General features: G+C 38.0%; 1 protein-coding gene across 14 annotated transcripts in view; it reads left to right on the top strand.

Annotated features, from left to right (window-relative positions):
- Positions 1 to 14,423, top strand: part of NAV3 (neuron navigator 3) — a 563,756-nt gene that overhangs the window by 513,217 nt on the left and 36,116 nt on the right. For all 14 annotated transcript variants that reach the window (XM_075427918.1, XM_075427911.1, XM_075427912.1 and 11 more), the window contains 4 exons: positions 998 to 1,186; positions 3,670 to 3,722; positions 8,349 to 8,372; positions 10,685 to 10,762. In XM_075427918.1, the coding sequence (XP_075284033.1) occupies positions 998 to 1,186; positions 3,670 to 3,722; positions 8,349 to 8,372; positions 10,685 to 10,762 (344 nt within the window). The remainder of the gene's footprint in view (positions 1 to 997; positions 1,187 to 3,669; positions 3,723 to 8,348; positions 8,373 to 10,684; positions 10,763 to 14,423) is intronic.

The following is a 14,423-nucleotide window of genomic DNA, read 5'->3' as shown; positions in this document are numbered from 1 at the left end:
AGCCAATGCTTTGGATTTCCTCCGTGTACTTGCAGTAGTTTTAGACACAGCTCTTTTTAAGCAGTGTTTCTCTCTATTATTTTCTGCTTACAATTATCTTCTCTTTCTTTTTGTTCACAGTTCTCGTACTCACAACAGAGAGCAATAAGATCAGGGGGGTTTAGAATTTATTTTGTCATTGTCCTTTGCTTCTTGCCATTATCATAGCCCTATGGAATAATTTGCTTTCATAACACAGCTGCGCTGGTAATTTATGACTTAAGGCACATCGTGCGTGATTTAAAATAAACGTCCAAACACTGATGCTGAATTTGGATAGACAATTAGCTTTTTCTTCTAGACATTGAGTTCACATGGTTCAGGCCAACCATAACCAGGCTTTCCTTCCTACTGGCAAATAAACTTTGTAAAAGCTTTAAGTAGGTTCATCAGTGCTGTTCTGGATTTCAGCCATGAGTGATTGGACTACTCCTATTTGTAATGATGAGATTCAGTTGGCCTGTGCAGAAATTTTGACCTAATGCAGTGGTAGGTGCTGTAGAAAATCAAAGGATAAATATGTCTTGCATATGCCAATAAACTTTGTTCTTAATGGCAATCAGCATTGTAGGTATATAACAATAAAATACAGATACTGATTTATTAGAAGAACTGCTTATACAAAATGCTTACAACTTCTTATTCCTTTTTTTGTATTTTAACTTCTGAATCTCTCCCATTAATTTTCTGTCGTGGGTTGTCAAAGCAAACAAGTGTGTATTCAGACACCAGTGCCAGTGTTAGTGTTACCATGTGTTTTGCAGGATCAGTTTCATTCAGCTCCTCAGAGATCATCTGCTTCACCTTTCTGTGGTGGCTTGTATGTAGGAATAAAAGCCTTTCATTTTCTCAGCAGCTTTAAGTCCACCTAACCATGCTAGTCCTACATTACAATTTTGTACAGAACCAAAACTCATTTAAAGGAAACATGTTTCATTAACAAAGCTTTGTATTCCAGTGAGTCCAACCAACCTATCTCAGTTTAACCTTCCTGGACCCAGTATGATGCGTTCAAACAGCATCCCAGCACAAGACACTTCTTTTGATCTGTATGATGACTCCCAGCTGTGTGGCAGTGCTACATCCTTAGAAGAGAGACCGCGAGCGATTAGTCATTCAGGTTCATTCAGGGACAGCATGGAAGAAGGTAAGACTGAGTTACTATTTGGATCAGGGAATAGGCCCCAAAATAGGCCTCCGAAGTGCAGTAAAATTTTAAAATATTTCTTCAGTAACATAAAAACTTTAATAATTTTGTGAAGCTTTTTTTCAATTCTGTTGAGCTGGACTCACAGGACTTCCTTATCCTAAAGCATGGCAGATCTTTCTTTCACACAGTTATATGCAGTGCTGTGTATGTCACACGTGTATAAATCCTTTATCAGAAATTTTGGAGGAAAGGAAGCAATTATTGGAAAATTATTCTTTCTATCTCTAAATTTGAAGTGTCTGAGCATACTTTGACTACAGTGAGTCCATGCTTTCTTAGTCCTACTTCTGCATTTCCTTTTTTTTTTTCAAATGCCAGTGCTACTTAGCATCCCCTTTCTTTTGCAGTGATTTGATTTCCCCACTTTCTTGCAGCCTCCTACAGCAAACACTGTGAATTGCTGTATCTAAACTCTGTCATTTACCTCACTACTTTCTTTCTGCAAATTATTGCTGTTGGCCTGGTTTCTTTAATACTATGTACAACACCTGGAATTTGGGGAATATTTTTCACATTTTTTGGTTTTGCTTTTGTTCTTTTTTGACCACAGAGCATCTGACAACTCCTAATTAAATGCACTGTATCATTTTCTTCTACCTATCATTTCTGGTAAATACATTTATTTGCAGAATCCCCATAAGCACAAAGTTCTCACACCGCTTAATTAAAAAAAAAAAATCAAGCAAACAAACAAAACACAACAAAACAAAACACTTCACTAAAATTTAGTGGAGATTCATTCTATAACATTGTCTCATCAATCTTGCATACTGCTAAGTGGTGACACTATAAACAGTCATTATAAAATGCAAATATAGAAGTCTTCCCCTAGCCCCAAAGCTCATAGTTGTGAGATAAAAGGGGGGAAAAATGTCTGAGGTGAAATAATGGTCAACTACTACTTTTACTTTTCAATTCCTTATTCTGTATTTTAGAAGATATGTCAAGCAGACATCTGGGTATGTGATACTAGCAGTAGGGTGCAGGACAGATCAAGCTGTGAGTTGTCAGCACAGAGAGGATGCTTGACTGCACAGAAGCATATCACATAATTCAAGGACAGAGGTGACTACAGATCCTTTGCTGAGGAACAGGAGAATTATCAAAGGAAACACTGGAAGAATAATAGAGAAAACAAGGCAAATAATTTATGCATCAAAAAAGAGGTGTTAAAACTAGAATTCCAGTAATGGGTCACCAGTGGCTTTGATGAAAGCTTTTTCACTGGTCATGTTTCATATCCAGCTGGAGTGAATAATCATGATCAACCTGAGTAAACGAAAGTCACTGTAGCAATAATAAACAGTTTTCAGCAGTTTACGGTCATTAGAGATTAACATGAAATAATGCCGTTGGAAGGCCGAATGTTTTTTATTTAAGATAGGAGCTCTGAGGAAGTTCATAGTGAAAAAAGTGAGGTAATGAGTAGAGCCACAGTGTACGGGAGCAGAATAGGAGTTTAGCTGAGAGATTTAAAGCAGAGGCTGGAAACCAGAGATAGACTGAAAGCAACAGGATTTCAATGGTCGGCGTACCACACCTTTGTAAATATTTGCCCAGTTACAAAACTAGATTTAAAGCCTATTTGGCTAATCCGAGTATTCTTGTATTGTCAATTTGGAATAAAGATGCCAATAATAATGTAAAATAATTTATTTACCAAACCCTCGCATATTATAAATATTAAACAAATTTCTTTTGAAACAAAACTGAAAAGAAGTAAGGAAATAAATTATTGTCTTTGCAGTTCTCTGTTGCTGTGTCCTTCCTCAGTAGAGTCATCAGAAGCAGAAGGGCAATTTTGTCTCCATTTAGTCTTCGCTTGCCACTTTCAGAGAGTCCAGGAACACCATATTTTGAGTTGAAGTCCTGCAACATTCACTTAGAGCTCTTGACAATTAGTGGAAATATGGCACTATGTCTTGCAGTAACCCCTTCACACAGACTACAAATGCCAGCATGTGCGGGTCTGCGTTGTGCTGAGGGGAGAAAGCAGCTGAGCAAAGCATGGGAGCTCACCCCAGGGAATGTGAACTGGTTTTGCAAAGCATAGTCTCTTATTGAAATCAGTTTGCTCAGCTTTGGACAGGTGTATAAACAGCTCAATTTCTGGTTTCTCTAAAGAGCCTGTTTATCAAGTGATTTGTTGTCAAAACAACAAAAGTGATGCTTGGTTTGCTGGTAATAATACTGAATCTCACTGGCTCACTCTCCTATCTCATACACAGCAAAGGACATTTTTGTATAGAACAATCTTTTTGAGTGCAGAAGAAGCATCAATAGCTTTTCTATACTGATAGCTCATAATTGCTCTTCATGGAAGATTGGTTCTCATTTTAAAAAGATGTTTAGTTATTGAGCTACTTGGGGGAAGTTTTATGCTTTCATCAATATTTCATGTTATTTTCCTTTTTTTAAAGTACATGGGTCCTCATTATCACTTGTCTCCAGCACATCTTCTCTCTACTCTACGGTAAGTATTGACATTTTAGAAAAAAGTTCTGCCTGTCTCTGTTCTTGTTCATTGTTCATGAAACTTTCAATGCTTTGAGGTTTAAAATGATTAAAATTGTACTGCAATGAAGCAGGAACACTTATTTTCAACTTTGATATTACTGTCATGCTATTTTAGAATAAATTGTTTTTGTCTTTTTATGTGATTTGCTTAGAACTACTTAAAATCACCTAGCATATGTTTTGAAAGCTAAAAAGAAGGTAGTGGTCTGGGAGTCTCTCTTTAAGAGGAAGGGGGGTCCTTATGCTATTGTAGTATGAGTAGTTTTGCTTACTTTCAGATTCTTTTCTAGTTGCACAGTTTACAATTTTTTTTTCTCATGTCACTGGTTGAGGTACACTTCTTGGAAAACATAAGATTGCTTCAGGGTAAGGGAGATACAATTTGCAGTTTAAATGTCTACTGATACTTGCTGCAAATGACAGCATTTAGATGTTATTTCCAAAGAGAAGAATGTCTTTAAAAAATAATTAATCTTAGTTCATTAGATTAATTAGATTGACTAATAATTTTATTCTAACTCAAGCAGAATTTCTGGTTTGGATGGTTTTATTTCTCTGTTTTATTGTTGTGGTATCTTTTTTGAGCTCTTCTGCATAATTTGTTGCTTCAGTTGTTCTTCTAACAAGAAATCCTCCATATGGTAGGAGCTAAACCGTGTTTGGACATTCCCTTGCTGATAGACAACAGTTGCTTTGCAAACTATTCGCCAAGTACAATTACATGCTGTAGTAGCCCTTTTTCACTGGAAAGCAACCCACTTCTCTGTTTTCATACCGTGCATTCATGAATAGTATGTCTGCTCTCCATATTTCCAGGTGTTGAATAGTGTCAGCTGATATCCTGGGAATGACATCGACTCCTCTACACAGAGCCAACACCAGTTCTTGCCTGGGAACACCAAGCCCATGCAGTCTGATGCATTTGTCTTCTTCTTGTACAGCTGGTAGCCCTATCTCCATGCTAAACTCATGTTAGCTTGGAAAGTACGTTGCATCCCTCCACAACATCTGTCACAATGGTGCCTCTCCTGGTTCTATTTAATCATCAAATAGTTTATACAGGGGCATGTCTAAAACACTAGGTACACAGCATTAGGTTTGTCCAGGCCTTAGCACCAAGTGACAAGCAATTCCAGTCCAGACCAGCCCCAGATTATTTTGGGGAGGTAGAATGTACATGCAAACTGTCTGCACGTAAGGTATGACTAACATTCAAAGCAAAGCTTCTCACTTACATTTTGGTAGTGGAAAAATCTTCCCTATTGTTTTCCTGTCTATGAGGCATTATGATCAATTTGCATGGAGGGGTGTCCAAAATTATAATGTGAGCTTTGACATCAAATTTTAGAAGAATGTTATGAAACTGATAGATGGTAAAGATCAAATTACAAGGTGACACAGGATACTTTCAGTATCCGATCAGTCAGTAATTCTGAAATATCTCTGCTCTGATGTTGTGTATTGTAGCAAGGGTTTACTAATAGTTTATATAACCTGCTATCATTCAAGATTACAGAGTGTATTGGAAATATTACCTAAATCCCATGATATTAGAGAACAGTATTTTTCCTGCAAAATGAACTTTAAACTGTTTACCCGAGTTCATACTGTAAGCCAGTGGAATACCTTCTGAAACATCTGACTGTGAATTCACATTGCAGCTAAACCCTGCTCCTTAAATTGTGGATTATGTAGACAAGATAATGGAAGTTACAGAAAAATCTGTAAAGGGCAAGAAAGGAATTAGTGTGACAAAATTACTAGAGCTGACCTTTAGGGGTGATTTTTGATCAGAATTTCTTCTGCTTGATCCCTCCCATCCTGTGAAAAAAGTTTCAACTTTTCAGCAATTTATCAGAAGATGATGGACAAGTGGAGTATAGAAACATGAAAGGCTGGCAATCACTATCACATCAGCTGAAAGCTAAGAACAATGTTTCATTGTTTGATGATATGGTGCAGTGCTCCGTTTGCTCCAGAAAGGGGCAGCTTCACGGGGTTATGGCAAGTGTAACTCACTTTCAGCTATTACTAGATTAAAGGGGAAGTACAAGAGCTTTTTTTACAGGCCAAAATCACTAAACAGGAATTCCAGAGTAGCTGCCTTTCCATAAGTGTCTCAATCAAATATATTTATCATATTTCTCAAGCGTTGCCTTAAGCCTTGGTGCTAGTGTTTTTCTGCAGCCTAATCGGTGGAGAGATTCAGGCAAAGTACTAAATAAAGATCAAGACCTTTATATATTATTACCAAAGGATACCTGAAAAGCTTGAAGTTTTTTGTAAAGATTGCTTCTTTGAGAATTAGAATATGAGATTCAGAAGAGACATTTCATGATTTCTTGCCATTGAAATGAATGAGTCCAATGAGACAGAAGTTCTGTGTTCACTAGTATTTTCTGTATGTATTGGCTTTCTTCTTGGTTTGCATTTGGGTTTTCAGGACTTACCTGAATAGACTGGAAATCTAGCTTGTGGAGATATGCATGTAGAGAGACAAACATTTGGTTTCACAGAAAACTGTGCCGTGTAAGTGGACTGAAAGGCTTGAAATACTGATTCAGTTTTGGCAGTGAATATATCTAGCTGTCTAAGAATTTGAAAAAGATGTGTGATAGTGTAAATTGCAATAGGTTTTCTCCAATTTCAATCTTCTCCTGCTCAGTAGGTGAAACATTACAATTTGCACATATTTAGTTAATTGCTATATTTCTCGCACTGGCTCTCAGCATTAGCTATGCTTAGAATCCCTCAGCTTTATTAACTGTGCTAAGCCAAGCTCAAAGGAGATGTGTAAGGACATGTCATTTGTATGTTAATATTTTAAGTCTTAAAAAAAAAGAAAAAAATAATCAGTACAAGGATAGGATTCATGGATATGATAGAGAAGTAGAGTGAGAAAAAAAATTATTTCCTTTCAGAGCCTTTTAGACCAGTGACTGAGTGCTGGTTACACCGGTGTTAGCACAGACTCGTAACTGAAAACTTCTCAGGTGTATTTGGTTTTCCAGTTTTATTTTTTAAGTTGATAACATGCCTAGAACCCTGTTCTTTCTCTATTTAGTTCTTCCACTGCCCACAAGAGTTAACTTGTGGGAGCCACCTCTCTGAACTCTGGGAGAGAGGCAACGCTTCCTTATGCAGTGAGGGAGTCATCTGGAAATGACATGTAGCTTGTCCTTCATCTGTGGCGGCCAGTGGCCTAAGGACCAAAGGATCAAAAAGTTAGCATCAGTATGTGTGTCACAACAGTGCTGGTAAATAAAACAATCATTCTTCTAAATCATTCCCATGTAGTGATGTACCCAGATATCACAGTAGGTTCAACCAAGAGCAGTTCTATGTGTTACACAGGGAAATATCATAGCATCTCAGTCTTTTTAGTGATTCTTAACAGGTGAACATTTATAGAAAGAGATATTTTCTAAAATTCTTCTCCCCCTACACCAGGTAAAATACAAAAACATTTCTATAATCAATTATTAAAATCCTAAAAGCACAAAAGTTCTGCTTAATACAGGCTTAAAAAAGCAATTACATTAATTTTCAATAACACAGCTACTGCCTGATGTCTGGAAATTTTCTGAGGAACTCTTATCTTGGGTTTTCTTAGCCTTTCTAGTACTATTCATAGCTAATTCTTCTACTCGCGTTTTCCTTTTGCTGCTGACTGCTCTTCCAGACATTGTTAGACTGCTTCTCTGAAGTTGCGCCACCTCAGATCATGGTCTGAATTGATTTCCACTACATTAACTGATTCTTATTTTCTCTTACAAAAGAATTCCTCTCTTATGGCATGCCATTCCTTTCCATTAGAATCCCACTGAATTAAGATTTTTCTGTCCACCAAATGCCTCCTAAATTGGACTACTCCCATGCTTACAAAGGTTTGCTTTGCAATGATTTAGTTTCTTAGCTTGTCAAAAAAGACTACTGAGTAAATAGCATAATTATATGACATAATATGTAACAATATGGAAAATACCTGAAATTGTTAAGTATTATTAGCAATTTTAAGCTGAAGCTTTAGCATGCCTTGATAGCTCTTAATATTTTGATCAGTACTCTGTATGAAAGAAATTACTAAAATGCAAGTACCCCTCTACCCTCACCTTCCCCCATATATGTTTTACTGGTGTGCTGCCAACTTCTCTTAGCAGGGATTAGTCTATGAGGACTATTGCTTGGTATTCAGTAAAGCAAATATAGTTCCAGGAACCATAACAATCATTACAGTGTCGAAGTTTATTGGTAACAGACGAAGGTCCATGCAGTGATAGCACAGCAAATTTTCTTTTATATCTTACAAATGTGGCTGCAGTTTCTGCAGTTCTGTTCCTGTTCCCCCTTTATCCACTGTTTCACATTGTTAGTATGCTGGCAAACTCTTTGAGGTTTCGGCTGGAGCCTTGCCAAGTAAGTTGAAAAGAATTCCATTTATTGTTTTTACTGCATACCTTCCTTAAATGTACTGGATCCGTGAAACTGTTCATTTCACTTCAGCATAGCTGGCTTTTATTTTCTATTACTGAAATTATGTTGCACACTGTTTCTAAGCCATGTCTTCTTTGTTTTCTTCCAGGCAGAAGAAAAGGCACATTCAGAGGTAAGAACTTTTCTTCATCTTTCTATTTATGTATTGTATTATATTATTTTAAAGCTTACTGTTTACCTGCTGTGGCTAAACTGCTGAGTAGCTGGGGAAAATACACGCTGTGTCTTTGCACCTCTTTTTAAGAAGCATTGGGAAAAAGCTGATGCAGCTTCTAGTGCACTAGAAGGTGTTTTCCCAGCATTGTGCTGAAGAATGCCTCCTGGCTGAGGTTCTGGAAAGGTGAAAAGAATCAATGGGAATTGGGCTTCTGAGTGGAGGAGCTGTGATTTCAGACTTAATACCCCTCTGTACTGGATCTAAGGGACTGCACAATTCTAGGTAATGTGCTTGCCTTTCAGGAGAAAAATACTTCAAATGTTCGCTTTGAACTTCTCTCCCTCACATTTTGCATTGTATTAAATTTCTGAAACTGACTGCTTTGATGGATTTTAGAGCAACAGAGATTGATTTCAGATATAAATCAAATATGACGTGGAAAACAGCTTCTTTCTCCTCACAATGCATAAGAACCGGTGACAAGCCCGGGTCAGTAGCTGGGTACAATTACAACCTTTCTCAAAATGAAGTCTTGGTTGTAGGAAGAGGGCACACACGAGTAGCAGCAATAAAACACAGCACCAAGGGGTGCACTTCCACTTCACAGAGCCACATGCCTTCTAACTCCTGTGTTTACGCTCCTCCTATTATTACTATTCAGAGAAAAAGTCAACTCATATTTTGAGGAAGTTGAATAAGTAAATATATTATTTCTTACTTGCCATAGTTTATTTCAACATAATTTCCACCTGAGTTTTCTAAGCTCCTTTCTCTGAAAGTTAAAGCAGAGGGGCTAAAGAAGCATGCCATAGTTCTGTACTGCAAACGACAATTCCTCATTTCATTGCCTTTTGTATAGGGCTGTATATAGAGGTGAAACAACAATTCTTTCCTGTGTATTTCTGCATGAGGTTTTCTCCGTATCTAGGTCTGCTCTGTGATGCTCCTGCAGGAGATGTTGAACAGTACTTCATGAGAACTACCTTTGTATAGTTGCAGGAACATGATGAAAGTGTAGCTTACGCAGGCAGGGTCAAATAATTGCTATTGAAAACCAAAGGGAAAACTTGGAAAAACTGGCAGTCCAGGATGGAGAACAGCTCAATAATCTGTCTCCTTTGCTCTGAACTAGTATAAATGACCTACCTATTTTTGTATCATAGATGTACAGGAACTTGTTCATTCTTAAAGCATGTGTAATATTCCCTGTTTGTTTTTATGGGAGTCATAAAATTAAAGTACTGCAATAGTCTTTACTAGTGAATCTTATGTGCTCCCTTTCCTAGGCTACTTTTAGACATTTTACTTCTCTAGTCTGTAATACTTTCTTTTATGTCTGAGTATGAAAGGGGTTTCAAAGTGAAATTCCACGCTGTTCTTAAGTTCAGTGCAATGCCTGGACTCCCTGTAAGATCTCAAATAGGGTTAAATGAGCTTAAAATGATGCACAAGCTTCACGCTGGATATCTAACCTAGCTGAAAAGTAAACAGATATTTTTCTTAAGTATTCTGGTTCTCATTAAAGGATACAGGAGCCTTAAATTAAGTTTATTTTCATGTCAATAAGCATATTTAAAGTGTCATTTTTTTAAGTTGGCAAGCAAGTTTTTGAATCATGTATAAAGTTTAAAGAGGCTGCATGTTTGAATCGCAGAGACTGTAGGAAGTATTGTGTTAGAGAAAAAAATATATATGACTGTACCTCATCTAACTTTAGACATCGATGAAGCAAAAATCTGTGTCTGAGCTAGTCATTGAAGCCTTCTTCACACCAGGCAGTGGGGGAGTACTTTCTGGCACTTGATCTGAGTCTAATGTAGACATTTAACATATGTCCATTGCATCACGTCTACAGTCAGGCAAAGTGAACCTCACTCAGATTCTTTCATGTTTCATAATCTCAGATCTCATCCAGGGCTGCTAGCTTTGATTGTACTAAGGATATGTTTGGAACTTACGGGATTTGATAAAAAAAAACATGACATTTACATGTGCAAACAGGGGATTGTACATATGAAGTAATTAAGCGTTTGCCCACATGTGCTCCCTTAACTGGGATCCTAGCTCATATGCTGGTTAAGTGCAAGAAAACAGCTGAAGCAGCGAGTGCGAACTTTTAATAATTTGTATTTCTGAATAGTTCTGCGACTAAAATGTGAAACTAAGACATTGTAAACCTATTAATGATCCCTTAAGAAAACAAAATTAAAAAAAACCCCACAACAGAAGGAAATTGAGGAAATACAGCAGACTTTTTTTTCTTCTAGCAAATTCAGAAACTACGGAGAGAGCTGGTTGCATCACAAGAGAAAGTTGCTACCCTTACATCTCAACTTTCAGCAAATGTAAGTATTTTTGCTTTTGGTCATACACAGTATCAGAGAATACATTATCAGACTGGTTAATAGCTCAGTTCAAGTGCCGGCACGTGGTCTGGGAGACTTTTACTATTTATTTATTTTGGTGGTTTTAAAATTAATTATTTCATTAAGTGTCTGTATTGCCTCAGCTTCAGGCAGAAGAAATCTTGTAATCAAATATAAAGGAAATAGAAGTGAGTTTCCACATTTTGGATGTGACAACAGTCCTATCCAGTTCAGTTTCACTTATTCCTCAGAATCAACTAAAAAAGCCCAAAAGTAAGGAGACGCAGCAAAAGGAAGGGCATGAATTGCAGATTCTGATTGAATTCATCATAGTTGCATTTCACAAAGATAAACCTTGCAAAATACAGATAGATGTGGAGGGCAGAACAGTATACAATTGTATATAGAATTCATATGCTGCAATAACTGTGCTGATATATAACTAATGGAAACTGGGCTATTTCACAGAGAAGTCCCTGGTATTCCTTCCAGTTGTCATACACTTGTAACATGAGTTATTGAACATGTTATCAGAAAATAATGCCAGATAGGGAGTGTGAGCTACAATCCTGTCTGGTTACTGTGGTTTCAGATGAAGTTACCAGATAGTTACTGAACAATCTGCTGTACAGTGGTTTTTAAATGCAATTCAGGAGATAACTATAGTTACCATTCCCATGGAAAACTGAGATGCAGTTGCAAGAGAGTATGATTTTGCACTTCAAGAAGGCAGTTTCCTGATATCTCTCAGACAATCTATAGAGTGCCTTTCTTCAAAATGTAAATGTGCTGAGTATTTAGGTCTCTAAATGCTGCCATTATTTTCAAGAAATTCTTTCAGTTGGTGAAGTAGTACTGTGTTCATGTTGTGGGAAAATTACCTCTAGCTGTGTGAAAGCTGCTTGTCCTCTTAGGACTGCCACATGTGAAAATGTGGAAGAGCTACTCCTAGCACTTCCTGCTCTATTCAGGTGGCTGCAGAACTGCTGTGGGTGTCTGTACCCCTGTAGCAGTGTGGGTTGCCAGTCTGTCCCAAGTTCTGAGAAAGAACTAGTGAAGCAGACAATATTGGAATCCTGGAATGTTCATAAATTCATAAGCTAGATACTGAGTTGGGTTATTCATTCAGGAATTTATAGCCAGTGTGCCTATCCTCAGTATGGAGTTCCATCTCTCGTGTTTTAGACACCAATCTTCATTTTTGCCAGATTAGGCAACTCTTCCCTCACCCATCCTGAAAGCAACAGACTAGAACAAACACCGAGTGGTCAGAAGAGCTAAGCCAGCATGCGCTGGGTAGTCATGTTTGCTAAGAAGTCCGTTGTCCTCTATAGGGCACTTTTCTTTCCACTGAGAACACAGGGCTGCGGCAGCTCTGCCTTGTGGTGGGGAGCACAGGGAGGCAGGCTGTGGCTGGGCTTGCGACACAGCACGATCACAGACATCTCCACGACCACTCTGAGTGCCCTGTTAATGCCAATGAAACAGGAGGTAGTGTTATTCAGAGAAGTTAGCTTGGTTCCTGCAAGCGCCCAATCCAATGAAAGCTGTCCCTGCTTACTGCTGGGGTGTTGGACTAGATGATCTTACAAAGTCCCTCCCAGTCCAAACCATTCTGTGATTCTGAGCAGTGGTGCCACATCGGTAAGATTAAATTGTTTGGTTGTGGTGGGCCTGTGCTCAGGTGCCTGCATGAGAGCTGGTGTGGGAGCCCCACTGATGGCGATAACTGGGGCTCTTGGTACCATGCCTCACTTGACTCAGTGGGCAGAGAAGCAGTTTGCTCTGCTTCCACTAGTTCTGAACAGAAAGCATCAGCACATTCCTTCTTGATGATATGTTGAAAGATGACTCTATTTAGTCTCCATCCTTTTCCAGTCACCCCATCAGTGCTGTAGCCTATAATACAAGTGCAATGGAGTGAGGATGGCTGGGCATTCTCCTCTGCAGCTGAGCCAACATGGCCATTGTTTGGTTCATTTGGGCAAATTCTGTCCAATATCTCCCATGTTACATAGAATTCAGGGACTATATCTCTGGCCAGTATTCCTTCGTGTGGAGTAAAGACCGTACAGACTAGTTTCTAGTAACACTACCTATTCCAGGCAAATTTTCAAAGTCAGGTCCAAGTTACAATTAGATTTGGTCAATATTTCAAAGAGCCTTAGTCAAGCTAAAAATGGATAGTTACATTTTGGCTTGGTTTTCACTCAAATTAATTCTGCTGCATGGGTGAGAAAGAAGTTGGGTTTGATCTGTGTAACTCCTATTGTACTGTCTGGCGATGTGGTCCCATATACTGCCTCTGGACTTCTCAACACCTAGTCAGAATGCCCACAGCTTTTCTACTGATCTAATTGGAAGGGTAACGTTTTCGACAGGACAGTTAAAAAACATATATATGTACATCTGGTTTTTTGCCTACCTGGAAGTACAACATTTGTAAACCTGTATGTGCTTGTACGCATATATATATATACATGCATGACGTATGTTGTATAAAGGTTACTTTGATCACGTGCTTTTGACTGTCACCCACCTTCTAATCCATCTCCATGGAGACAGTCCTTAAACTCTAAACCTATAAACAACCCTAACGCTGATCCTTTTAGCACATGAGATTTTAAAATGGTACCAGAGAAATCTTTCGTTCTTCTAAATCCTCAACATGTGGAAATCCCCTCAAAATTAAACTTGTCAGGAGCATGAAACTTAGAGGCTCTAAATTCTCCAGGCACAAAGAAAGGATTTAGATGCCTTCACAAATAATAGAATCTTAAAAGAAAAGTGATACTACTAGGTATTATAAGTAAATATTTTTGAGGATGCTGTCATGAGACATATACTTTACAAAACCAAAAACTGAAAAGTATTTCACAGTGAGCCTTGTTCTGAGTTCATTCTCTGCTGTTTCTGGTACAGAAGATGTAAAGCGTTAAAAAAACCACTTCCACAGAAGTACAAAGGATCAAAAGACATCTCTTAGAGATGTGTTAGTACTAATTCTGGCAGTCATTTGAGCACTTTATGTAAATAAATTCTACAAAATATCACTTAAACATCAGGAATAAAATCCATCTTGGAAAAAGAGTGTACATACCACCTTTTAATTGTGATATGGCCTCTGAAATTTAGTCTAGTTACAGAATCGATATTCGAATGCCAGTGATTATATACTTTTAATAAAAATTATAAAAGTAACTAACAAATAGTTGATTTCATTTGACAAATTTATGAAAACCTCAGGTAACATTCTAATTTTCATGAACTTGTACTGTCTTGGCAATGTTTTACTGACATGTGTTTGTTTAGCATTTATCTCCTAACTTAAGAGCCATGCTTCACTGGTCCCTGGCATTTAAAGGACAAATAGTCCTAATCACAAAAGCTGGAATTTATCCTCAGAGAAGAAATCAAAACCATGTTTTCTAGATGGATAATAGAACTGTGACCCTCATTTTGAGTCACTTTTGCAGGTCAGTGGGCTAAAACCTGAACAAACTGTAAGTCTAATGCAGAAAATAGCTTGCTCGCTGTCTGTCTTTTCTGTAGACACGTCCATCTCTGGCAGACAGAGAACTGTAGTCTTCTGCGGTGCCCTTGCTGACCAGAAAACTACTCAGTCCTTTCTGATGCCTTT

Source organism: Opisthocomus hoazin, chromosome 8 (genome assembly GCF_030867145.1).
Source record: "Opisthocomus hoazin isolate bOpiHoa1 chromosome 8, bOpiHoa1.hap1, whole genome shotgun sequence".
Taxonomy (NCBI): domain Eukaryota; kingdom Metazoa; phylum Chordata; class Aves; order Opisthocomiformes; family Opisthocomidae; genus Opisthocomus; species Opisthocomus hoazin.
The sequence above is the reverse complement of the archived record's forward strand: the minus strand, read 5'-3'. Positions and strand labels throughout refer to the sequence as shown.